Raw genomic sequence first — 24,011 nt, forward strand, 5'->3', positions numbered from 1 at the left:
CAGCTCGCACTAAGGGAGCGATGACGAGACGTCCCGCGGCCTGCGTCCAGCTAATGAGGCACAGCCCAGGCCGGGCCTGGAGGTAGGTGCGTATGCGGAGACGCAGCCCAGCGTAGACCCAGGGGCCTCGAGGTAGGTGCGCATGCGCAGACACAGCCCTGCTTAGGCCCAGTGGGGGGCCCGGCCCCCGGTCAGGTGAAGGTGACTCCAGACAGCAGCCCGGCGGGGCGGCCCGGTGGTCCTTATGAGCTGGCAGGAGGGTCCCGCGAGGGCAGGCCCAGCCGGCTGACTGCTGGGCGACCCCTGACCTGGGACACAGAAATGCCGCTGCAGGGCCAAGGGGCCCCTGTGGCACGTGATGAGCAATGATGGCACGTGATGACCTCAGGGATGCGACACGTCTGAGAATGGCTCGTCCTGGCAGGTGGTCCCTGAGGCCAACGGAGTGGCTGACCCTCACCACACTGTCCTGGCTGGGGGCCTGGGGAGCGGAAGGTGGTCCGAGCTCTGGGGGCGTGGGTGCAGGGTGGGTGCTCGGGTGGTGGGCACTCAGGTTCTTAGCAGAGTCTTTGAAGGGTGGGGGCTGGTGAAGGCCTATTCTGGGCCCCCGGGGGCACCCAGGGTGTGGACTCCAGCCCGTGTATGGGTGTCCTGGCCCCCCAGACCTGTTCAGCTCCAGGAAGGGTGGGGTCACACCCTGCACTCCAGAGAACCTCTTGCTCAGGGCCAGGGATGCTGGCCCTGACCCCAGGTGGTCCAGAGGGAGCCTGCACCAGGCTGATAGGTGCGTCAGGGGCTGGGCCATCTGCGGAAGGGGCTACCCATGGAGTCGTTCTGATGGCCCCACTCAGGGTTCAGGAGGGGCTGGAGGGCCTTCCTCTGACCCAAAGTCCCAGCACGGCCCAAGGGCCCGAGGAGCTGCAGACCTTTGGAGACCCGAGAGGTACACAGGCCCCCAGTCTGGGGCCACTGCATGCCCTGAGGCCTAGCCTTCGCAACAGAGGCCGGGACTGTCCAGATGTGAGCTGGCCCCTTGCCGCATGCCTGCAGTCGGGCCTGGCACCCACGTCTTCCTGGTGAGACACAGCCTCAGGCTGCTGTCCCCTGGGTGGCAGCTGGGGAGAAAGGAATGGGCAGCTGGCTCAGGCAGCCTTGTGTGGGGGCATAGACCTCCTCCCCCAACCATCTGGTGGCTCAGACGGTAAAGCGTCCGTCTGCAATGCAGGAGACCTGGGTTCAACCCCTGGGTCAGGAAGATCCCCTGGAGAAGAGAATGACAGCCCACTCCAGTATCCTGGTCTGGAGAATCCCATGGACAGGGGAGCCTGGCAGGCTGCAGTCCATGGGGTTGCAAAGAGTCAGACACGACTGAGTGACTAACACTTTCACGTTCACTTTTCACACACCCCCCAGCCCACCTCTGACTATGAGATGGAAAGAAGGAGAGGGAGATGAGACCCCACCCTCTCAGGGCCCCCTGCCCAGTCCTGCCAAGCTTGTGCCCGGGTAGCAGGCCAACGTCCGTCTTCGGGGGAGTACACCCTGACCCCAGGAGCAGTATCCCCCCAGGTGCCCCGACTCCAGCTGGGCCCAGGTGCTCTCACTGTTCACAGGACTCGCCCAGCCTGGCACGGGGCTCCAGTCACGGCCCCAGGCCACCCACCACGCCATGTCACTGCAAGTATTGGAGCCCGGTCCAGACACGAGGCTCTTAGGGGCAACCATCTCCCCTTTGACCTGTGATCTGCTGGGGCAGGGAGGTGGGGGGTGTGGTGGGGTGGGGTGAGGGGAGAAGCAGATGCGGGACTGGGGCGCCCTGGCATTGCTGAGACTCAGCTGTGCTCAGAGGCCATTCGAGACCTGCCCAGCTGTCCATCAGTGGATGGGGTGGTGAGAGCCCTGGATATGCCAACACCCCTCTTTCTGTCTGCTTTTCAGCACTGGAAAAGGTTTGCACTTGAAGGTGAGTGTGCCTGCTCCTCACTCCCACTGCCCGTGTCGCTCTCTGCCCCCCTACCCCCGGCCCCCAGGCAGGAGTCACCCTCTGGGCCACACCCAGGCCCCGTAGGTTTAGGGTTCCCTCTGCATCCTGCCAAGTCTGAGGTTCCAGGAATCTGGGACTCCTGGATGGGCGAAGTGTGGGCCAGGAACTTCCAGTTCCTGGGCAGGTGGAACCAGAGCCCAGGGTGGTGGACACTCAGGAAAGAGGACACAGCACCCATGACCCGGTGTGAGGCCCTTGAGGGTCCTTGATCACCCAAGTCAAGGCTCAGAAGCCTGGCCTGACGCTGAGGCGGTGGCCCCTCTGTCCTCTACCTCCTGTGCAGTGCCACCCCCCCATCCTGGCAGTGGGAGATGGGGCTGCCAGGGGCCAGTCTGGGTCCGGCCCTTGACCCCTGGTAGCCCTGGAGCACCTGTCCTCCCAGCCCCCGCCCCCGCTGAGGCCTGGCCCGAGCACTCACCGCACTGGAGGTTGCAGAGCTGCTGGGGAGCGGAGAACTGGACATCGGTCCTCCTGCCCTGCAGGTGGGGGCAGGGCAGAGAGAGCAGGTCAGCACAGCCTGCAGCCTGCCCTGCATGGCCCCTCATTCCCTAGAAGCACCACCTGGAGAGGCTGTGGGGCTGAAGGGACCCCCAGAGCAGCTCAGGGCCCTAGGCAGCTCCTGGGAGGTGGGCGGAGGCTGGGCAGGGAGGTACACCTACCTGGATGCAGATGCTGGGTGCGCAGGCCTCGTCCCTGGGAATGTCCACAAAGGCCACTGCAGGGTCCTCTGTGGGGTCACCCTGTGGGGGGAGGGGTCAGTCACAGGCAGTGGGGGCGCAGACCAGGCTCCTCCAGGTCACCGTGGCGCTCGCCACCCTTCGCCCCTGCAGGGACTAGCTCCGGACTGCAGAGGAGTTGGGGGTCAGCCCCACCCCCAGGTCGCCAGGACGGTGCCCACCCCACCTGGCTCACAGAGGCCGCAGGGACGGGGGTGGCCTGGAGCAGTCGACGGCAGTCGGGGGGCCACGTCTTTCCCTGGTGACACAGGCACACCTGGAAGCGGGCGGGGCTGGACGAGAAGAAGGCCACCCGGAGGCGGTCCGGAGCGGGTGCGGGCTGGACGGTCATCTTCCAGGCTGTGGGGGGCAGGGGTGAGGCCCAGCGCCCACCCACCACTGACCAACACCCTGTGTCTCTCCTCCCTGACTGAGAGGCGTTTACACAAAGGAAAGGGCCGTCTTGGCTACGGCCACACTGCGAGGGCCCCTGACCAGCCTCCCGCCTGCACCCTGGAGGGCCCGCCTCTGGAGCGCCCTGTCCCCGAGGGCCCCGCCCCTCGGAGGGCCCGTCCCCTGGAGGCCCCCTTCCCCTGGAGGTCCCGTCCCCTGGAGGGCTCACCTGGGAAGCGCGGCTGCTTGAAAGGGCACCTCACTTGGAAACCCAGGCTCGTGGAGAACTGCCGGGAGGCCGAGGTACAGGGTGTGGCTATGTGCACAGCGACAGGCGGCCTCCTTCACAGCCCTCCAGGACTGGTCACAAACCCCCGCCCCCCACTGTTGGCCCAGGAAGGGTTAGAAGGGCTGCAAGGTGTCTGGACCCTGGGGCCGGGCAAGGCAAAGGGAGACATGTGGCCGTGGGTCCCTTGTCTGGCTGGGCACGAGGCAGGCTGTGGTCCGGCCCACTCACCTTCAGGCAGAGTTGGGGCTGCGTGTCCACGAGTGGGTACTGCACCTGAGGGGCGCTCACGTCAGGGCCCTGGCGGTTCATCCCCGCCCCCATCCCTGCCTGGGGGACACTCACCTTGCCGCGGGCCGGCCGGCCTGAATGCTTCAACTCGAGGCAGTGGGCCCCTGGCCCTGGCCGCCAGCACAGACTCACACGGCCTCTCATGGGGCAGGCGGGCTCCCAGCTCAGCACCTGGCTCCCTGGGTGGTAGTGGATGGCGTCCCAGAGGCTCTCCGTGTCTGCAGGGACCCTCCCCCAGGGCTGGAATCAGCGGGACACTGTCCTAGCGCTGACGGGCCACCGGACCCAGCACCTGCCCAGTGACGGGCACGCTGGGTCCCGGGCAGATGTCTTCTCCGGTGGCTTTAGGACTAGGCCCTACCCAGTCCGCTTGGGTGCCCTATCGATGAGAACCCCACAGCCTCCGGGAGGCCCCCCGCCCCCTGCGGCCTTGGCTCTCCCAGGTGGCCAGGCCATGGCGCGCATGTGCGCTTGTGCGCTGGCTGACATGGACGCTTGCATCCACGCAGGGCTTCCACCACCTGGAGGGCTTGCCGAGAACACAGCTCTGATTACTTACTGCCCGAAGCCGTCTCAGGCGCTGAGGCTGGGCCTGCCCGCTCCTCTCAGCCCCCCTTGTGTCAGTCCCGCGCTCTGAACCAGGAGCCCCCACTCCTGGGGACCCCGGACTCGCCATCTCCCACCCCTCCCTCCTCGCTCTCCCCGGCACCGCAGGGCACTCACCATCTTTGAAGGGGCAGGTTTGGATTCGCACCGCGTCGGTGGTCGCCGACCAGACCTGCGGAAGGGGCTGGGATCAGCACAGGGTCAGCCCATCTTCTTGTCCACTCTCGGGTGTCGAGGCCGCGCCCTTACTGACCTCAAGGCACAGGCACGACAACTCTTGGCTGTAGGGCAGAGAGACCCTCCGGGAGATACTGTTCCCTGTTACCTGCATCCGAGGGAAGGCGCGTGGGGGCGGGGCGGGGGCTGTGGGCGGGGCGGCAGGGGAGGCAGGGGTCGGGCGGGGCCTGGTGGGCGGGGCTGGGACTGCGGTTAGGGCGGCAGGGGAGGACAGGGGTGGGCGGGTCTGGTGGGCGGGGCCGGGGCTGTGGGCGGGGCGGCAGGGGAGGACAGGGGTGGGCGGGTATGGTGGGCGGGGCGACAGGGGAGGACAGGGGTGGGCGGGGCCGGGGTCTGTGGGCGGGGCGGCAGGGGAGGACAGGGGGCGGGCGGGGCTGTGGGCGGGGCCGGGGCTGTGGGCGGGGCGGCAGGGGAGGACAGGGGTGGGCGGGTCTGGTGGGCGGGGCCGGGGCTGTGGGCGGGGCGGCAGGGGAGGACAGGGGCGGGCGGGTCTGGCGGGCGGGGCCGGGGCTCACCAGCACGGGGGTGCCCGCGTCCTCGCAGGTGAACCGCTTCAGACAGAGCCGCGCGTAGTAGTCAGGGCCCCCAGACTCCGGCACCTGTACTAGAACGACCTTGCGGCTGCGGTCCACCCAGTAGGAGAGCTTCTCAGCTGCAGGGAGGCAGGAGGAGGGGTCACGCTGGGGCCAGAGGTCACCACGCACAGGGCTCCAGCTGCGCTGACAGCCTGCGTATGGTGACTCCTGCCAGACCCAGGCATCTTGGAAGTCTCCTGCCTGAGGGCGCATCGTGAGTCCCCATGTGAGGAGGGCGGAAGAGCCTGGTGGGAGGCCTGTGGGTGCCCACCACCACCCGAGGGTCCTCCCAGGGGCAGCGGGCCGGGGTCCCAGCTGGGGAGGGACCTCACCGAAGCAGTCAGGCACGTTCTTCCCCACGTCCTCATCTCTGCAGTCTGCGAATGACAAGGGCAGTGTTGGGCCCAGCCCACTCTGCCCCCGGGGCCGCCCCAGCCGGGCCTCTGCTGGTGTGATTCCCAGAAGCCCACCGCTCCAGGGAGACGGCAACCCAGAACTAAGCAAACGCACTTGTTGGGACCTGTCCCGCCTGGCCTATCCGCTGCCTGGGTGAGTCCTGCCCCAGAGCCCTCTCTGGAGGCTGGAGGGCAATGCTCATGCCAGCTCCCTGGTCCCTACCTTCCGTGTGGTATTGCTGGCCCAGCTGGACCCCGCAGAAGTGGGGGACAGTCCTCAGGGTGACGTAGAGGGCCTGGGCCACGCCCACCTCGAAGCAGTCAAAGTGCACCTGGAGCTGGGCAGGGACGGGGTGAGCTGTGGGCCTGGGCCTCTACCCCCCACCCCTGGCCAGGCCAGCTCCACCTCGCACAGCTGGGACCCAGAGTCTGGGGTAGGGGAGGACAGCGAGAAGCGGCCAGGGGACAGCTGTGCTGCGGGCACAGGCTTGGGGCTGGACTGGAGGGCCCGGGGCAGATGCGGGCCTCACCTGCCGCCCTGCCTGCCGGCGGGAGGCCCTGGGGACCCGCACAGCCTGGCACTTCATCTCCTGGGTGTCCAGGCTCGTGGAGCAGGCCTCCAGGCCCTGCAGACTCTCTGTGGAGAGAGGGCCCACGGGCTGTCAGACCGTGCCGGCCCCTGTGAAGGCAGCAAGCAGGGTCTCCCAGCCTGCCCTCAGGTTGTCATGGGGAGAAGAGGAGCCCTGAGCCCCCCACGACCCAGGAGTGACCCGTCCCAGTCACCGTGCAGCGTGAGGGAGGCATTGACACGCAGGAGCAGGGAGCAGCTGTCGGGCGAGGAGCACTTCATGGCGGTGGAGAGCACCAGGGCCCCCAGGACGGACCTGGGCATGGACGCTGGGGGTTGCCGGCAGAAGCTGTTGAAAATATTTTCTGTTGGGGAGAGAGGGAGGCTAAGTGCCAGGGTTGCTGGTGCCTGGGCTATTCCCTGCAGGTGGCCAGGTGGGGAGGGGCTCTGGGGCTGCACAGAATGATGGGGGGGGGGTCCTCCCTACTTGCCCCAGTGCCGTCAGAGAGCCGGGCCTGGGCGAGTGGTGGGCCCAGGTCCCACCTGCACCATGTGCAGAGCTGACTGCTGGGCCCAGGAGCGGGGCCCCCACCTGGCCGGCAAAGGGGCAGAGGTGGCCCCCCCAGGTGTGCCGGCTGGCCCTATGGGCTCCAAGGATGGGCAGCAGCACAGGTCTGCAGGGGGCGCCCGGGCCTGAACCCGAGGCCATTGCCACCCTGCCCGTGGTCAGGCAGCAGCACCGGCACAGATGGCTTGGCCCCAATCGTCAGGGCCCTGGAAGCTGGGGCCGGACCGAGCGCCACGCAGCCAGCTGGGGTCTAGCTTTCAGGCTCCGGGGCTGAGCAGTATTTTTGGTCTTGGCTCTGCCTGATCTGCAGGCAGATGCTTCAAAGTCAATGGGGTTAGTTCCACGGTCGCCTCCATGCCCTGGAGAGCCCTGCACCCCACGGAGCTGGCAGCCCAGGTTCCCTTTGGCACTCAGGACCTGGCATTCCGGTCAGGTGACACATCAGACGGTGTGTGTGCTCAGCAGTGCCCAGGCCCCAGGCACACCCCAGGCAGCATGGCAGGAAGACCTGCCCTCGGGCTAACGGTCAAGGGGAAGCAAAGGACGAAGGTGCCAAGGCCCTTCCTGTGCTTCAGAGAGAGGGGACATGGGGAACCAGGGTGACCGGTTGAATGCATGAGGGTGGGGGAAGGGCAGAGGGTGCACCCAAGGCCGTCTACTCCCACGAGAAGAGGAGCCGGGGTGAGGGGTGCCCGCAGCCACAGTGGCTGGGCTCCCAGACCTTGGAGAAGGGGGCCAAGGCTGTGCTGCTGAGACCCAGACAGAAGAGCTGGCCCATCGCTCAGCGGAGCCCCGACCTGACCAGATCAGACGTGACTCAAAGAGGCAGCAGAAACTGTGGGGTCTGAAGTGTTCCTGGGAAAGAAACCAGAGCTGTGGACCCCGCTGAGGTCAAGGTGGAGTCACGGAGCTCGGCCTGGACAGCAGCCGAAGTGTGGTCTCAAGACCCTAGGTGTGAGGACATGCAGGACAGTGCTGCCCACGGAGGGGCAACCCGGAAGCCTCCCGGAGCCTGCTGTCCTGCAGTGCCGTCGGGGATGGGGGAGCGGCATTCAGGGCGCCTGGTGCCTCCCCGGGAGAAGAAATGGGGCAGATCTGGGCAGAGGCAAGAGACTGGAAGTGGCCAGAGTTTGCAGGATGAGCACGGGAGGATCGCGATGCAGAGAGCGAGGGGAGTGTTTGGCAGAGCAGGGATGCGCGCGTGGACTGAGGAGCGCAGGAAGAGAAGAAGCCACAGGGGCTCTGGGGACAGAGTCTTGTCGGCCCGTGGGGCTGGGCTGTCCCTGCTCCCAGCCAGACTGCAGACCCGGGGCCTCACAGGGGCCCGGTGCAGCGGACGCAAGAGTCTTGCTTCCTAAGAGAAATAACTAGCCGCGGTCACTGGTCTGATCTCGCCTAACAGATCTTGAAAGAAGGACCCCAGAAGGATTAACCTGTTTCCAAGTAACTTGACTGTATTCCAGAGAAGACTCAAGAATATTTGTGAGGATAAAAGTGTATATCCAGCCTGCGTGTGTGCTCAGTCACACAGGTTCCGCCTCTGCGACCCTGGGGACTTGTAACAGGCAAGAACGCTGGAGTGGGGTGCCATTTCCTCCTCCAGCGGATCTTCCTGCCCAAGGAACTGAACCCACGTTTCCTGTGTCTCCTGCATTGGCAGGCGGATCATTTACCACTGAGCCATCTGTGAAGCCAGGTAAAAACCCCAGTCTACCATATAATAAAAAATTACAAGTTATGCAGAGAATCAGGAAAACAACCTGAATGAGGAAAAAATCTATTAATTAAAACTGATACAGGTGTTAGAATTAGTAGACAAGAATATTAAAACAATTATTATAACTGCATTTCACATGGTCAAAAAGTTAATGGTAGATATGAAAGATTTTTTTTCAAAAAAAGTCCAACTTACAAGGATGAAAACTGCAATGTCAGATGAAAAATACATTAGCTAGATTAATAACAGATTAGCCATTGGGAAAAAAAAAGACTGGAGAACTTGACATAGCAATAGAAAACACCCAAAAGTAGGTGGAGAGGGATGATGGTGGTGATGGTGGAGGTGGTGGTGGTGATGGTGATGGGGTGATGATGTAATGATGATGGTGGTGGTGATTATCATGGGGTGATGATGTAATGATGGTGAAGGTGATGGTGATGGTCATGGGGTGATGATGTAATGATGGTGGAGGTGGTGGTGATGGTCATGGGGTAATGATGTAATGATGATGGTGGTGGTGATGGGATGGGGTGATGATGTAATGATGATGGTGGTGGTGATGGTGATGGGGTGATGATGTAATGATGATGGTGGTGGTGATGGACATGGGTGATGATGTAATGATGGTGGAGTTGGTGGTGATGGTCATGGGGTGATGATGTAATGATGGTGGAGGTGGTGGTGATGGTCATGCGGTGATGATGTAATGATGATGGTGGTGGTGATGGTCATGGGGTGATGATGTAATGATGGTGGAGGTGGTGGTGATGGTCATGGGGTGATGATGTAATGATGGTGGTGATGGTCATGGTGGAGATGGTGGTGACAATGGTAAGGAAATAAAACAACGCTTTGGGGAGCTGAAGGACAACTTCAGGTGATCTAATGTACGTGTAGTTAGAGTCCTGGAAGGAATGAGGGAGTGAAAAAACTCCTTAAAAAAGGGAAGAAAATTTTCAAGCTTGGTGAGAACTATACACTCACAGATCCAAGAAGCCCGATGAATGATAAGAAATATGAAGAAATTACAGGCACAGCATGGTCAGTTTGTTCAAAGCCAGAGTAAAGAGAAAACTGTAAAGCTGCCAGAGGGAAAGACATGTGAGGCACAGCGGAACCAATGCAGGGGAGAGGCAGACTTCTTTTGGGGAGCCACGCGAGTGGAATGATGATAGAGAAAGACTCCCCAGGACTGAGAGACAAAACCCACCGGCCTAGCATCCCACCCCCTTCCAGGCCTGCGTGCCTGACTCTCGGCAAGCATGCTTCAAGCCCAGGGGGAATGCAGTCCTTCCGGCAAACGGTGCTCAGTTCTGTGTCCGCAGGCAAACAGCGGGCTCTAGCCCACAGCTCTCACAGAATGTAGTTTATCCCAAATGGACTGTCAGACTCAATGTAAAACCTAAACTACCGAACTTTCAAAAAGAAACCTGTTTTTAAAAATCTCTATGACCTTAGGTAAGGCGAAATTTTCTTAGACACAACAGTGAAGTTGTGACCCATAAGAGAAAAAATGGGTAAGTTGGATTCCATCAAGCTTTCGAACTTCTGCTCTTTGAAAAACCCCAGTAAAGAAAGAAAAGACAAGTCAGAGACTGGGGGGAAGTATTTGCGAATTGCGCGCCTGTTAAGGAGCTTCTGTACAGAACCTGTAGGAGCTTTCCAAGTTCAGCAAGGAGGAGACCGGCAACACGTCCGCTGGTCCTCCACGTGGAGGGGGCGGGGCTGCAGGACCCCAGATGACGGAGGGTTAGGGAATAATAACGCCAGCGAGCAGCTGTTGGTGTTCAGCCACTAAGCCGTGTCCAACTCTTTGTGACCCCACGGACTGCTCATGCCAGGCTTCCCTGTCCTTCACTGTCTTCCTGAGTTTGCTGAAACTCATCTCCATTGAATCGGTGATGCTAGCCAACCATCTCACCCTCTGTCGCCCCCTTCTCCTCCTGCCCTCAGTCTTTCCCAGCATCAGGGGCTTTTCCAGGGAGTCGGCTCCTCACATCAGGTGGCCAAACTAAGTGGGCAGTTGCTCTGCCTTTTCCTAGCCACATGTGCTGGCAGTTCTTGATGGGGGTAAAATCCTCCCCGCTGGTCAGAGCCCCGCTGGCCTGGCCCCCACCGCACACCCAGCCCGCTGTTGCCCCGGGGCTGATGAACACGAGGTGCAGGGTCAGGTGGGCGATTCAGAGCGTCCCAGGGGGGCAGTTCCCAAGGGCCGTGGCTGGGACTGGAGCAGAGGCTGCCTGCAGGGGCTCGTGGTCAAGCCCGGGAGTGGGGGGTCAGTCTGGCAAGGCGGGGGGTGGGGTAAGGAGCGCTGTGTCCCCAGGCCTGACGTTTCCCTGCTGAGAGGTGCATCCTCGGAGCCTGGAGCTTCAGAACCCTCTCTCATCTAGGTTGCCCCTTGTGTGTGTGGAAACGTCCTCCTCTGTGCAGAAAATGAGAAGGCGGCATCTTTTGACCTTTACTGGAGAAATACAAGGACCTATTCCAGCCAATCAAGCAAAGGATCAGAGTCAGAAGGAAAAAAGGGTGGAGCCATAGAAGAGCATGGTGACCACGGGTGCCAGGAAGTTGACTGTATAAAAGTAAGAACAGGCTCTTGTCCCCAGTTAAGCTCACAACCCAGAGGGCGTGTAGAAGAAAGTGATGCGACGGACTGCCCTGCTGGTCGACTGGTTAGGACGCATACTTGAACTGCCTGGGCATGGATTCAGTCCTTAGTTGAGGAACTAAGATCCCACAGGCCGTGCAGAGCGACCTCATTGTGACTGTGTGGAAGGCGTTGTGAACCCCAAATTCTTCATAAAGATTAAGGAGAAGTAAATACTTTTGATGTCATTTGAAGGTTTAAAGCCATCACAGTAAACTAGAGGCATACTAACAGAAGGCCTAACAGCTCGGCTGTATCTTAAAAAGGAGAAATATGAACTCAGAAGGAAGAAGTGGGTTACAAAGGGAACCGAGAACACAGGACCGGTAAAACACAGAGGTGAATTTAACTGTGCGTTGTCAGGGCAGGAGGAGAGAGAAGGGCTCCGTGCGTCTGAAAAGCCATTGGGGGTTTCCTTCTGCATCCCACAGGGGCCCGCGCTGTCTGGACCAGTTCTACTGAGAACAACTAACAGTGCTGGAGGGAAAAAATACACGTAAAAAACTCACATGTAAAACCACACACGTGAAAACATACATGTAAAACACGTGAAACATACCTGTAAACACATACATGTGGGAAACAGGCATAGACAACTTACATATATATGTGAATACATACATGTAAAAAAACTTCTCAAAGCCCGTGAGAGCTGATAGGAGCAGCAGGGTCCTCAGCATCAAACCCGAGGGAGCGGGGGGCGGGGGACACGCCGCCTCTCGACTGGACCAGGAGGCCCAGGGCTGCCCCGTCTGGTGATCGGATCGGGAGAAACCTGCTGCCTCCTCCAACCCTGGGTCCAGCAGAATGGCAGGGACTCGGAGCTTCCTGGAGAGCCTGCAGCCTCCGCAGGCCTGGGGGCCAGCTCCCAGCGCTGGTCTGTACCGCGGGAGATCTAAGAAACTTCAGTTTAGGACTTAGAAATGGTCCAGATAGTCATAGGTCACTCCTGGTCCTACTCAAAAACAATGGGAACCCCGTCTGCGGGGAGATGCCTGAATCCTCGGCCCGGGGATGGCAGAGGTTTTCCTCAGGGGCACAGAGCAGGCTTTTTTTTGGCTACACTGCATGGCTTATGGGATCTTAGGTTCTCACTCAAGGACAAACCCCAGCCGGCAGCAGGGAAAGACAGAGCCGTGGCCGCTGGACAGCCAGGGAACTCCCTGGAGCAGACACGTGAGAGATGAGCAGCCTCGCTGGGGAGAGAGTGCCCAGAGGGAGGCCAGAAGAGACACACGCCGCAGACGGGTCCACGAGCCTCCACTGGGCCACGGGGGTTTAGAGCGGTGCCTCGGGCAGTCCTGCTGCTCACCAACTCAGGACGGAGGTTTCACCGCACTTTCTGCACAGGACCTCAGCATCCCCTTTCTTCCAGGCTTGACTCTCAAGAACACAGGGGAGGACACCATGAAACTGTGTCCCGCCCTCTGCCGTGTTCCCAACTCTGTCCCGCCCTCTGCCGTGTTCCCAACTCTGTGTCTGGGTCCCAGCACGAGCCGCGGGGCGGGCGGGAAGGAGCGGAAGCCTGTCTTTGCGTAGACGCGCCTCAGTCTCTCCTGGTGTTCATGGCAGGGCCCTGTCTGCACGGTCAGGGTGCTCAGCTGTGGATACCGAACTGTCGCCCCTCCCACGCATGTTCTGAGCGTTGCAAACAGCCCTGCGTTAAATCCTCACCCCATTCCCCATCCGACCCCTCCTGGGTCTTGTGGTCGGATGCTCCTTCCCTGGGAGGGGCCCTGGGGACAAGAGTCCGTCAGTCCCGGCCTGTCAGTAGCTTCATGCCTGAAGGCCAGTTTCCTGTTATGGAAATATGTTTGATGTGTAGCATTGTGTAAACTTAAGGAGCACGACATGCTCGTTTGATGCATTTATATGTTGTAATAATTGCTGTTGTAGCAGAAGCGCCCATATCAAGTCACATAATTATCGGTTCTTTTTTGTGTGGTTGGATGAATTAAGATTTGGCCTCCTAGCGGGTTTCGTGATTATAACACAGAACTGTGTCTATAGTCATCAAACGACTCGCTATGGTTTTGCTGTCCATTCTCTTCTGGGGTAAAATGTGGCTCTTTGAAAAATCTGATGTACTTTCCTTTCCATTTTAAATTGCTAAGTTCTTTTTGCCTAGATGCCCACAGATTTTTCACTTTCTCTTTAACATCCAGCCATTTTGCTCGAGGAAGTTTTCACGTTACGTGTTCGGGGTTGTTCCTTCCAGTTCAGCGCCGAGTGCTGAGGGTGCTCGTTGTCCCTGAGCTGCAGTTCTGCGTGTCTGCTCTGCGGCTCACTTTCCTCCAGGGGCTCACAGCACCCACATTCTGGACTTCCCCTGCCCATCTGCAGCATCTGCTATTCTTGACACGCCATTTCATCTCTTTTGGATTATTTTTCTTTTCAGACTTCACTTGTACTCTTTTCTCAGCATTTTTAGTTATTTACTCATTCTTGGTTGCACGGAGTCTCCGTGACTGTGCACAGACTTGTCTCCGTTGTGGTGAGTGGGGCTTCCTCTCTGCTGCGGTGCGTGGGCTGCTCGCTGCTCTGGCTTCTCTCGTCATGGAGCGCGGGCTCCAGGGTGCGAGGCCTGCAGCGGTTGCAGCACACAGGCTCAGAAGCCGTGGTGCTCGGGCTTCGTTGCTCTGAGGCATGTGGGATCTTCCCGGACCAGGGACCGAGCTCTGCATTGGACTCTAGCCCAGTGTGCCATCAGGGAAGTCCCTTGTAATCTCGTTTTAATTGAAATAGAGTGTATTCACAATGTTGTGTTAATTTCTGCTGTACCGCAAGTGATTCAGTTATACATATAGGTACATTCTTTCTTTAAAAAACCTTTCTTTCTCATTATGGTTTATCACAGAATATTGAATATAGTTCCCTCTGCTATCAGTTCAGTTCAGTTCAGTCTCTCAGTCGTGTCCAAGCCTTTGTGACCCCATGGACCGCAGCATGCCAGGCCTCCCTGTCCATCACCGACTCCTGGAGTCTACTCAAACACAATAGGACATTTCTTTTTGATATTTTACAAAATCTCCTTTTCACCTTCTATTTCTCTCAAGGCATTTAATATTGGGTCTATTCACTACTTCTAACGTAGTCTTCATTTCTGCAGTGATTTTTCCTTTATTTTTAAGCCCGAGTGTTGTCACCTTATTTCTGAAATTTCCTAATTTTTGTTCCTATTGTTCTTTAACATCTGTATCCAATTCTTGAGTATTCTAACATTTCATGCAAAGATGGGATCAATAAAGGACAGAAGTGGTATGGCCCTAATAGAAGCAGAAGATATTAAGAAGAGGTGGCAAGAATACACAGAAGAGCTGCACAGAAATGATCTTCACGACCCAGATAATCACGATGGTGTGATCACTCACCTAGAGCCAGACATCCTAGAGTGTGAAGTCAGGTAGGCCTTAGGAAGCATCACTACGAACAAAGCTAGTGGAGGTGATGAAATTCCAGCTGAGCTATTCCAAATCCTGAAAGATGATGCTGTGAAAGTGCCAGCAAATTTGGAAAACTCAGCAGTGATCACAGGACTGAAAGAGGTCAGTTTTCATTCCAATCCCAAAGAAAGGCAACGCCAAAGAATGCTCAAACTGCCGCACAATTACACTCATCTCACGCGCGAGCAAAGTAATGCTCAAAATTCTCCAAGCCAGGCTTCAACAATACATGAACTGAGAACTTCCCAATGTTCAAGCTGGATTTAGAGAAGGCAGATGAACCAGAGATCGAATTGTCAATATCTGTTGGATCATACAAAAAGCAAGAGAATTCCAGAAAAACATCTACTTCTGCTTTATTGACTATGCCAAAGCCTTTGACTGTGTGGATGACAACAATCTGTGGAAAATTCTTTAAGAGATGGGAATACCAGACCACCTCACCTGCGTCCTTTGAAACCTGTATGCAGGTTCAGAAGCAACAGTTAGAACTGGACATGGAACATGGACACATGGACTGGTTCCGAATCAGAAAAGGAGTACATCAAGGCTGTATTTTATCACCTTGCTTATTTTACTTATATGCAGAGTACATCACGAAAAATGCCAGGATGAATGAAGCACAAGCTGGAATCAAAATTGCCAGGAGAAATATCAAGAACCTCAGATATGCAGATGGCACCATCCTTATGGCAGAAATTGAAGAAGAACTAAAGAGCCTCTTGATGAAAGTGAAAGAGGAAAGCGAAAAAGCTAGCTTAAAACTCAACATTCAAAAAACGATCATGGCATCTGGTCCCATCACTTCATGGCAAATAGATGGAGAAACAATGGAAATAGTAACAGACTTTATTTTCCTGGGGTTCAATATCACTGCAGATGGTGACTGCAGCCATGAAAATATTATTATTTTTTTTTGTAGCCATGAAATTAAAAGATGCTTGCTCCTTTGAAGAAAAGCTCTGATCAACCTAGACAGCATATTAAAAAGCAGAGACATTACTTTGCCATCAAAGGTCTGTCTAGTCAAAGCTATGGTTTTTCTGGTAGTCATGTATGGATGTGAGAGTTGGGCCATAAAGAAAGCTGAGTGCCGAAGAATTGATGCTTTTCAACTGTGGTGTTGGAAAAGACTCTTAACAGTCCCTTGGATGACAAAGAGATCAAACCAGTCAATCCTAAAGGAAATCAGTCCTGAATATTCATTGGAAGGACTGATGCTGAGGCTGAAGCTCCAATAGTTTGGCCACCTAATGTGAAGAATGACTCATTGGAAAAGACCTTGATGCTGGAAAGATTGAAAGCAGGAGGAGAAGGGGGGGACAGGGGATGAGATGGCTGGATGGCATCACTGACTCGATGGACATGAGTTTGAGTAAACCCCAGGAGTTGGTGATGGACAGGGAGGCCTGGCGTGCTGCAGTCCATGGGGTCGCCAAGAATCTGAAGTCTGAACATGACTGAGCTACTGCACTGAACTGGCTGTTTTAAACCGCTTTGAAATGAAAAGTTACACTTGTGGGTTTTCAGGGTGTTCTGGTGCACTTCCCTTGCCTGTCGGGGCCTGGTTCTGTTCCTCATTCTCTTTTTAGTCTCATAAGTCGTCTGGGGCTTGTCCCCAGAGTCCCCCTTGGCCATGTTTATGTGAAGGGCGATTTCCGCGCTTTTAGCCGCAGCTGGGTTCTGCTTTCCTCGCTGCACACAGCGCCCTCTGCTGTCGCTGTTGGGTGGACGTGCTCTGCCGTCCGGTTTCCTGGCTCGTCCTTCCCCCGGTCCTCATCCTTTTGCCGCTGCTGTCCTGGAGCCTCTCGGAGCTCCTCTGTGCAGGGCCGCCTCCGGGGGTTCCTGGGCAGGCGCTGTGTGCCCCCCAGTGGTGCTCACCGCCTGCTGCGTTCAGACTCCCCTTTGCCTTCTGTTGCTCCTCCCACCTGGGGCCCTGGGGCCTGTCTCTGCGGTCTGGAGCGTGGACCCCGCTTCTGTTTTATGCCCTCCTTGCCCTTGCATCTGGATTCAGGGCCGTCTCAACCACACTGCCATCTCCCAAGACAATTTAGGAAAGAAATGAAGCCGAAGGGTCACCCCCCCAGAAGTCAGTGTCCAGCTTAGATCTACTCATCCATGGGCTCCGTGTGCAGGTCCGCAGGATGGTGGGGAGGGGAAGCGTAGGGAGGGGCCCCCAGGACTCAGGGTGGCCTCGCTCAGGAGTAGAGGCCTTCGGGGAACCGCCCGCACAGCGTGGAAGTCTGAAGACGGGCGGGGTGGGGGTGGAGGCGTCCGGCACTTGGTGTGGCCACCGCGGGATTTCCAGGCAGCAAAGATCGCAGTTGGGCGTTTGCCTCACGGCAGACAGAAACAAGCGCTAGCTGAACCAAAGACCCGAGTCTGAGAACCAAAACTTTAATAGAGAAACACAGGAAGACAGGGAGGAAGTCTCTATGACCTCAGAACGGGGAAGACTTCTTAAAAGATCCCCTCCAATTCACGAAATCCTGAGAGGGGAGGCGTGTGAATACTATTGCATCGAAACCGAAGCGTGTGACTCTCAGCCCAAGGCTGAGGAGGAGGAACAGTGGGAAGGGCTGTGACGCGGGGTGACTGCGTCGCCACGGGAGGAACCCACGCAGATCTGTGTTGTCAGAGACACACAAACGGAGACGGGAGTGTGTGGGGGTCCCTCACAAAATACCCCCCATACCTGCCAGAACCCATACTCCCCGCAGCGGACGGAGCACGTGGGCCAGGCCAGAGCGTCACCCAGGCACGAGCTGTGTCCCTGCTTGGGGACCCCGCCCCCAGAAGCCCTGCTGGGGGGTGACAAAGCCCGGGAATCCGTGGCGAGCCCCCTCTGTGCCCCCATCTGGAGAGAAGGAGGCCGGGCGGGTGTCCTGCATTTTCACGGCTCCCACCGGGGTTAGGGTTAGAGGGAAGGGAGGGGGAGGGAGGGAGACCGTGATGCCCCCAGGGCCCCTAGAAGCCGAGGGCCTCTCCCCGCAGCCCCACCACCCCCAGGACCTGCCCAGCCGAGTTCCCCGTCCCCCCAGCATGCCTGGGGCCATCCTGACATCTGGCCCTTGCACACAGCAGGTCCGCGGGGGAAACTCCATGGGTTTGGGGTCAGTGAGTGAAGAGGGGGTCTGAGTAATCTGGGGGTCCATAGGGAGCCCACGTTTGACCAAGACAGAAGGAACGTCACAGGCGATGGAGTGTAGAAAACATAAGAACAGCGTGGGGGAGAGCGGCATGGCGGGACGGAGGGACACAGTGTCGGGGACACGCGGGCCCAGCGCGGCGGTCACGGCGCAGGGGGCTCAGCGGAGGACAGACAGGGCGGAAAGGGGGGAAACGAAGACAGCATGTGGGGGGGAACAGCATGGCGGGACAGAGGGAACGTCCACCACGAAGGGACACAGTGTCGGGGACACGCGGGCCCAGCGCGGCGGTCACGGCGCAGGGGGCTCAGCGGAGACGGGGCGCGGGAGCCAGACACCTCATCTCGGGTCAAATAAGTACAGTGAAGACGGCAAATCAGGAGATGCGGCTGACTTGGAATGATCACAGCAGAAGCCACGGAGAAAGACAGGAACAGAGGAAGCCGGCGAAGCACGCAGAGGTGGTGTCACCAGAGCAGAGGCCTGCGCTCAGGCGGGAGTGGAAACGCGCCCTGAGGTTACGGGTCGGAAGCTCACAGGGATCCAGGAAAGGGCCCGGCCTGGGCCGGAGCGAAGCCTGCAGGCCCCTCGGCAGAAACATCGGGGGGGGGGCCTCAGGCTTCTCACCCTGGGGGAGGATCTAGGCACAGGCTGTGACCTGATGATGCCGTTCAACCCCACAACCGCTGACCGCGGTCGGACACACCAGCGACAGGGGCCTGCCTGGGGTGGGGGCAGGCCGTTGGCTCAGGGGTCCGCGTCCTGTCTCATCATCCCACTCCTTAACCTTGGGGGGTCCTCGAGAAGTAACCCCTCTCGAGGCGAAGAAACATTCAATTAAAGTTTAGCCATTTCTTTGGTTTTTCCTATTAAAGTAAAATTAAAATACTGATTTTAAATGGAATAAAGTAATTTCACTTTTGTAAAATCTTTGTTATCTGTTTATCCAGGAACAGTATATTTGCCTACAGAGATGCCTAAAGCTATGTCTTCCTAGGATAAAAAGCATTTATTTCTCTAAGAGGGCTTTGGAGCTAGATTTATTTGAACTTTTCTGCTTATATATTCTACGTCCCTTGTATGCATGCATGCTAAGTCGCTTCAGTCGTGTCTGACTTTTTGCGACCCCATGGACTGTAGCCTGCCAGGCTCCTCTGTCCATGGGATTCTCCAGGCAAGAATACTGGAATGAGTTACCATGCCTTCCTCCACTGCGTCCCTTATGCCCCTTTTTAAATAAAATATAAAGTGTCTGCAAAGACAATAAAGCTATTAAAATAGGATGTCGTATTAGGGTAGGCAAAAACAGGGAGACTGGCATGGCCACTTCGCAAAGCAACAAATTCCAATAGGAACTTGCAACTCCTGCGTCCAGCAAGCCAGCAGCTGGGCGTGGAGGGGGACTGTGCCCTTCTGCCCCAGGCGGCGGCAGGGATGACTCTGCCTGGTGAGGTGGAGGGGGTGTCAGCGCTCCTGCGAGGGAGACCCCGGCCACGGGAGGAGAGGGTGACGGGGACCAGGAGGGCCTGAGATGTACTCACGGTTCACGCGGCTCTTGCAGGCGAAGCCCTGCGGACAGAACATTGAGAGGGAGTGAGGGGTCAGCCGGCCGCCTTGTGTCACCCCCAGAGCCCCACCCGGCGACCTGCGCCTCTGGACCTTCAGGCCCCGCAGCGCCCCCCGGAGCTGGCGGTGTGGGGCCCAGGTGCAGGGAGAGAGCAGGTGGCAAGGATCCACTCACGCCAGGCAGTGACGCCTTGGGTCAGGTGGGAGATGAGGGGGCTCGGGAAGGTGGGGGCCCCCTCACGGGCAGGGCGCTCCAACAGCTGGAGGCTCCTTGCGGGCACAGGTTGGGGTGGGGGTCTGCTCCTCCTCCCTGGGTCTTGGGGGCAGGCACTCCTGGGGGTCCATCTCCAGTGCTACCCCCCTTCCTAAATAGTCTTCATTTTGGAGTAATCTTAGGTTTATAGAAAAGCTGCAAGGATGGCATTGAGCTTCTCCCAGTGACCCCGGATGCTAACACCTGGGTAACTGGATGTCACTCCTGGCTGAGCCCCAGACTCTGGGCCCCCCTGGGGACTCTGTCCCCACCCAGGCACCTTGTCCGCTCCAGCCTTTTCACCGTCACCCCTCATCCCCCCGGTCTTCTGATCACAGCATTCCCCTGAGACACTAAGGCCGTCAGCCCCCAGTTGCACAAACCCCACTGAGGTGACCCCAGGGGCCTGCCCGTGGTCCTCGGGCTGAGGAAGGTGACCGGGGGCAGTGGGGGGGGCCCGGCTGGGCAAAGGGGCTGCACCTGCCTGGGTGCCCCGCCCAGAATCTGACCGAGCAGACAGGCGGAGGGTGAGACGGCCAGTCCAGCAGGCCCAGGGGCCAGCAGGCAGCATGGGGCGGGCCCAGCAAGGCAGGGCGGCCGAGGGCCTGGGCCACAGCCTTGCGTGGCCACCTCGCTCCTCCCACAGCCCCGAGGCCTGGAACCAGCCCCCGCAGCCCTGAGGCCTGAGCCCACCCCCTCCCAAGCTAGCGGGGCTCCAGGGAGTGGGGAGGTTGACCTGCGTCCTGGCCCTGGGGCACGGCTGCCCCTGGAGACCACCCTGTGCCCGAGGACCACAGAGCCACAGCCCTGGGTTACTGATGGGGGTGGGTGCGGTCTGGTGCTTGGACCTTGGGTGCCCAGAACCTCCCTGGGGCAAAGGTCAAGGTCAGAGAGCCCCGGTGGATGGTGGCGCCTGGGGGGAGCTGGGGATGGCGGACGCGGGAGAGGGCCGGTCTGTGCCTTTTGTCGAGGCGGGGTGGGGTGGGGTGGGGTGGGCGGCGGGGGCGGAGAAGCTGCTGCCCCTGCCCTACCCCCCACCCTCGGGGGTTTCCGCCCTTGGGCTTCTCGGGGCTTCCCAGGTGGGTCGGCAAGGGGGGCGGTCTGTGGGGAGGGGCCCAGCGGGCCAGGTCCTCACCCTGCCGCCCCGTCGGGTGGGGAGGACAAGGTCCTAGGTGCTCGGGGCGGGGCCCACACCGCCCCCACCACCGCCCCCAGCCCCAGGCGCCCCGTTCTCTGCGGTTCCTCTCCCCACCTTCCCGGCCCCGCCCTGCCTGAAGGCTGTCAAGGCCCAGAGCGCTGCGGGGTCTCTGTGCAGGTGGGGGGGCTTCAGAGGCGCCCGAGGCAGCCCACCACCCTGGGCTTCCTGACCCCTCCCCGGGGCCCCTCCCCCAGGCCTTTCAGGCTCTGTCCTCTGCTCTCCACATCCCGCACCCCCCTCCCTTGATCCTGCCGCCCCAGCTGGGTGCCAAGGCGGTGCCCGGGCCCAGCCCTCTCCCTGGGTGGGGGGCCTCGGCGGGCTGGGGGGCTCCCCCGGCCTCTCCCTCCTCCCCAGCCCCTCCCCCACCGTCCAGGCCCACCCCACGGAGGGAGCCCCTGCACACCGCTGCGGCCTCACCGCTGTCACAACACCAGTCCTCCGTGTCTGGGCTTCTCAAACCCCACATTTCAAAATTCCCATATTTCCCTGAGCCGGCCTGGGCCCACACGCTACAGCGTCTTCATCCTGGCATCTTCCTTCCCTGGAGGTCTGGGACCCAGTCCCGCAGCTGCACCTCACATTGCCCCCGAGGCAGCCCACCCTTTCACCATCGCCAGGCCCCACCCCCACTTCAGCCCGGCTGTTCCCTCTGCACCTCCCAGTCCCACCAGGAGCCAGAAGGACCCACCGTGGGTCCCGCACCCAGGACCTGAGTCCCACTTCTGAGGCTCTGCCTGACCCCTGGCCCTCCCTGGACCCTCTGCCGGACGCACTCCAGGCCCTGGGGAGCTGCCTTGCCTCCTGACTCGGGGCTGACTGTGTGTCCCAGTGTCCCCCGAGCTCTGGTGCCAGCTGCCACTGCTCCCCGAGACTGCTTGCCCTGTGTCTGCCCCGGTCCCCGCTGACCCCCACCTGGAGGAGGGCCCGTAACCGGGGCTCCCCGGCCCCCGGCCCAGTCTCGAGCTGGGGGACCTCTGAGGACAGGGTGCTGCTGGCTGGGGCGCCGCGGGGACAGTGAAAGTCCCAGGACACCACTTCCGAGCCACATCCTTGCCCCGCGGCGCCTTCCCGCCCAGAGTGAGCTCGGTGCCCACGGCATTTCCTTAGCTGGGCGTCCACACAAGCCCGGACACCGCCCCAGCCCGCACCCTGGATGATGAAACGGCCCTGTGAACACAGGAGGGGCCGTGCCCCAGCATGGCTCCCCGGGCAAGGACACTCACGGGACCTTGGTGCCCCACATGCTCCCGGCAAATGCTTCCCCGACTGGCACCGTGGGTCAGCCACCACCTCGGTGGAGCCGTGGGCCTCCGACCACCCACCGCCCCGGGCCCCGGGCCCCTTGCTGGTCACCCTGAGTCGCGTGTGTAGCTGGGCCAGGCCAGCGGCCAGCCAGGGCCCCTCATAGGAGAGTTCAGTAGGGGCAGGCTCACCTGGGAACAGGAGAGGCTGCATTCCGTGACCCTGGGGACGGCCAGGCTCTGGTAGGCGCCCCAGGTCAGGCAGAGCAAGGTGACGGCGTGCCCAGCCAGCATCTGGCCGCAGAACGGTGCCCGCCAAGCGAGGGTGCGAGGGGCGGCCCGTGGTGGCTGTGCCTTGCCTTCCCGGCCTGCGGCTCAGCCTGGAGTGAGCTCGCTCCTGGGGCAGACACTCCCCCCTCCCAGTGGGCCGGCCACAGCCACAGCCCACAGCTTCCGCCTGCAGGCTCTGGCCCCTGGCCAGACGCCCTGGAGTTTCCAGGCTGTCAAAGGAGACATCCTGGAACCGTGGGGCTCTGGGGTCTCCCGTGGCTGGGTGCCCCTGGGGCTGGCAGCCGGGGCAGGGCTGACTGTGGGCCTGTGGGCTCGGGGAGCCGCCCTGCACCCCCCATGAATCCTCGGTGTCCCCCCCCGCCCGGTCTCTTAGGCCTCTGTCCCAAAGTCAGGAGATGGAAGGTGGCCCTTGCCCCGGTCGAGCTCAGCGGGGCTGGCAGAGAGGTGGGAGCCGTCCCCGGAACCAGCCCCAGCTCCCACAAGCCTGGGCTGCCTCTCCAGTCCTGAGTGCCCCGTCCCTCCTCTGGGTGTGAGAGGCTGCCCCACTTTGCTGAGCCCTTGCTCCGCTGTCCGTCACCCCAGAGAGCGCTGCCCCGAGGCTGACTCTGGGGCCTGGCTTGTGCAGGGAGCTCACTCTGTCCCTTCTCCATTTGGGTCGTCTGTGCAGAGACCCCCACACAGGCGCTCACAGCGCCCTGCCTGCCCCCAGCCCTAGGTTGAGGTGTGGCTCGGGGGTCCTTGGTCTCCTCCCCGGGTCCAGCCTGCCTCCCTCACTGGCTGGCAGGTCTGAGCACCTCTGGCCCTGAGGGCACGTGCCCTGAGTGGGGGCATGGAAAAGAGGGAGTTGCTGGAGAGCCCGGAGACCCCTCCAGGGCCCAGGGAGCTGGGGATCTACTTGGAACCCCAACAGGGCGCTGCAAGCGTGGAGGGGAGCTGACCCAGCTGGCAGCACCCCTGGGCTGGCTCCCTGGGGGGCCCCAGGCCCTGGGTGCTCGCCTGTCTGTCGCCCCCTCATCTGACCTGAGACGGGAAGTGGACTCAGGCCACGGGAGTCAGGAACCAATATGGGAAACCCCTGAGGGAGCTTAGTCCTCGGGCGTGGGACCCGCCGGCAAACATCACCCAGGACCATGGTCTCCGCTGCCTGGGCCCCCACCCCTCCCAGAAGCCAGAGGCAGAGTTGATGGGGGTGGAGCCCTCGGGGCAGGGTTCACCTGTGGTTCACGGTCAGCTGTTGGCTGGGGCATCGGGGGTGGCCGGGAAGCCCAGGCGCTAGTCCCCCCGCTGTCCCTGGCCTGGTCCCCACTGAGTCAGGCTGCCAGAGCTCCCTGGGTCAGCCAGAGAGCTCAGGTCAGGAGGGTCGCGGGCTGTGTGCCCAGACGCTGTCCGCCAGGCCGAGCAGGGAGGACCAGCCTGAGGCCGGGACTGAGTGCCACCACAGGCTTTCTCACCCGGGGGGCAGGTGGGGACTGTGCACCCAGTGACTCCGTGGACACTGGCTCTTCCTGGAGCGAGGAGGCCCCACGTGGCCCCGGTCCTGGCCCACCTGCCGGCTGGCACCCCCAGGGCCCAGAGCACGCCAGGCCAGTGCTGAGGGGCTGCAGGCGATCAGAAACAAGCCGCCACGTGGTTTCATGGGGAGAAGCGTGGTGGGGATGGGTTCTTGTCCTCTGGGGCTCCTGTCTTGTCTCCGAGGGCTGGGGGTTGCCACCCCTCCCAATGTCCAGAAAGAACAGGCCCTTGTGACCCTTCGCAGGCTCCCCGTCCCCTGTAGGTGCGGCTGGCCGGGATGCCCCAGCCTGAGCGGAGATGCTGCAGAGGCTC

The 24,011-nt window shown here is 60.3% G+C and overlaps 2 protein-coding genes across 2 annotated transcripts in view; both read right to left on the minus strand.

The window, feature by feature from the left end:
* Nucleotides 1-985: 985 nt before the first annotated feature.
* Nucleotides 986-22,190, minus strand: IL17REL (interleukin 17 receptor E like). Its single transcript, XM_065939324.1, has 17 exons — nt 22,089-22,190; nt 19,180-19,207; nt 6,327-6,476; nt 6,074-6,180; nt 5,767-5,881; nt 5,481-5,525; nt 5,089-5,225; nt 4,590-4,661; nt 4,454-4,508; nt 3,785-3,948; nt 3,671-3,715; nt 3,383-3,440; nt 2,957-3,120; nt 2,704-2,784; nt 2,463-2,520; nt 2,288-2,342; nt 986-1,115 (listed from the first exon to the last, which is right to left on the minus strand). The coding sequence occupies exons 1-17, from the start codon at nt 22,188-22,190 to the stop codon at nt 986-988; spliced, it is 1,566 nt and encodes a 521-aa protein (XP_065795396.1).
* Nucleotides 22,191-22,556: 366 nt separating this feature from the next.
* Nucleotides 22,557-24,011, minus strand: part of TTLL8 (tubulin tyrosine ligase like 8) — a 60,907-nt gene continuing 59,452 nt past the window's right edge. Inside the window, exons 22-23 of the mRNA XM_065939447.1 lie at nt 23,639-23,785; nt 22,557-22,620 (exon numbers count right to left, since the gene is read on the minus strand). Of these exons, the coding sequence (XP_065795519.1) occupies nt 22,557-22,620; nt 23,639-23,785 (211 nt within the window). The remainder of the gene's footprint in view (nt 22,621-23,638; nt 23,786-24,011) is intronic.

Source organism: Muntiacus reevesi, chromosome 1 (assembly GCF_963930625.1).
Source record: "Muntiacus reevesi chromosome 1, mMunRee1.1, whole genome shotgun sequence".
Lineage (NCBI taxonomy): Eukaryota > Metazoa > Chordata > Mammalia > Artiodactyla > Cervidae > Muntiacus > Muntiacus reevesi.

What these genes read in the sequence shown, in the direction of transcription:
- IL17REL (XM_065939324.1), bottom strand. Translation starts at nt 22,190, where the DNA reads ATGCTGGCTGGGCACGCCGTCACCTTGCTCTGCCTGACCTGGGGCGCC. An exon ending in ACGCGGGCACCCCCGTGCTG is followed by an intron (nt 4,662 to 5,088) that starts GTGAGCCCCGGC and finishes CCTCGGATGCAG; the next exon opens with GTAACAGGGAACAGTATCTC. An exon ending in AGCCCCAACTCTGCCTGAAG is followed by an intron (nt 3,441 to 3,670) that starts GTGAGTGGGCCG and finishes GCCTCCCGGCAG; the next exon opens with TTCTCCACGAGCCTGGGTTT.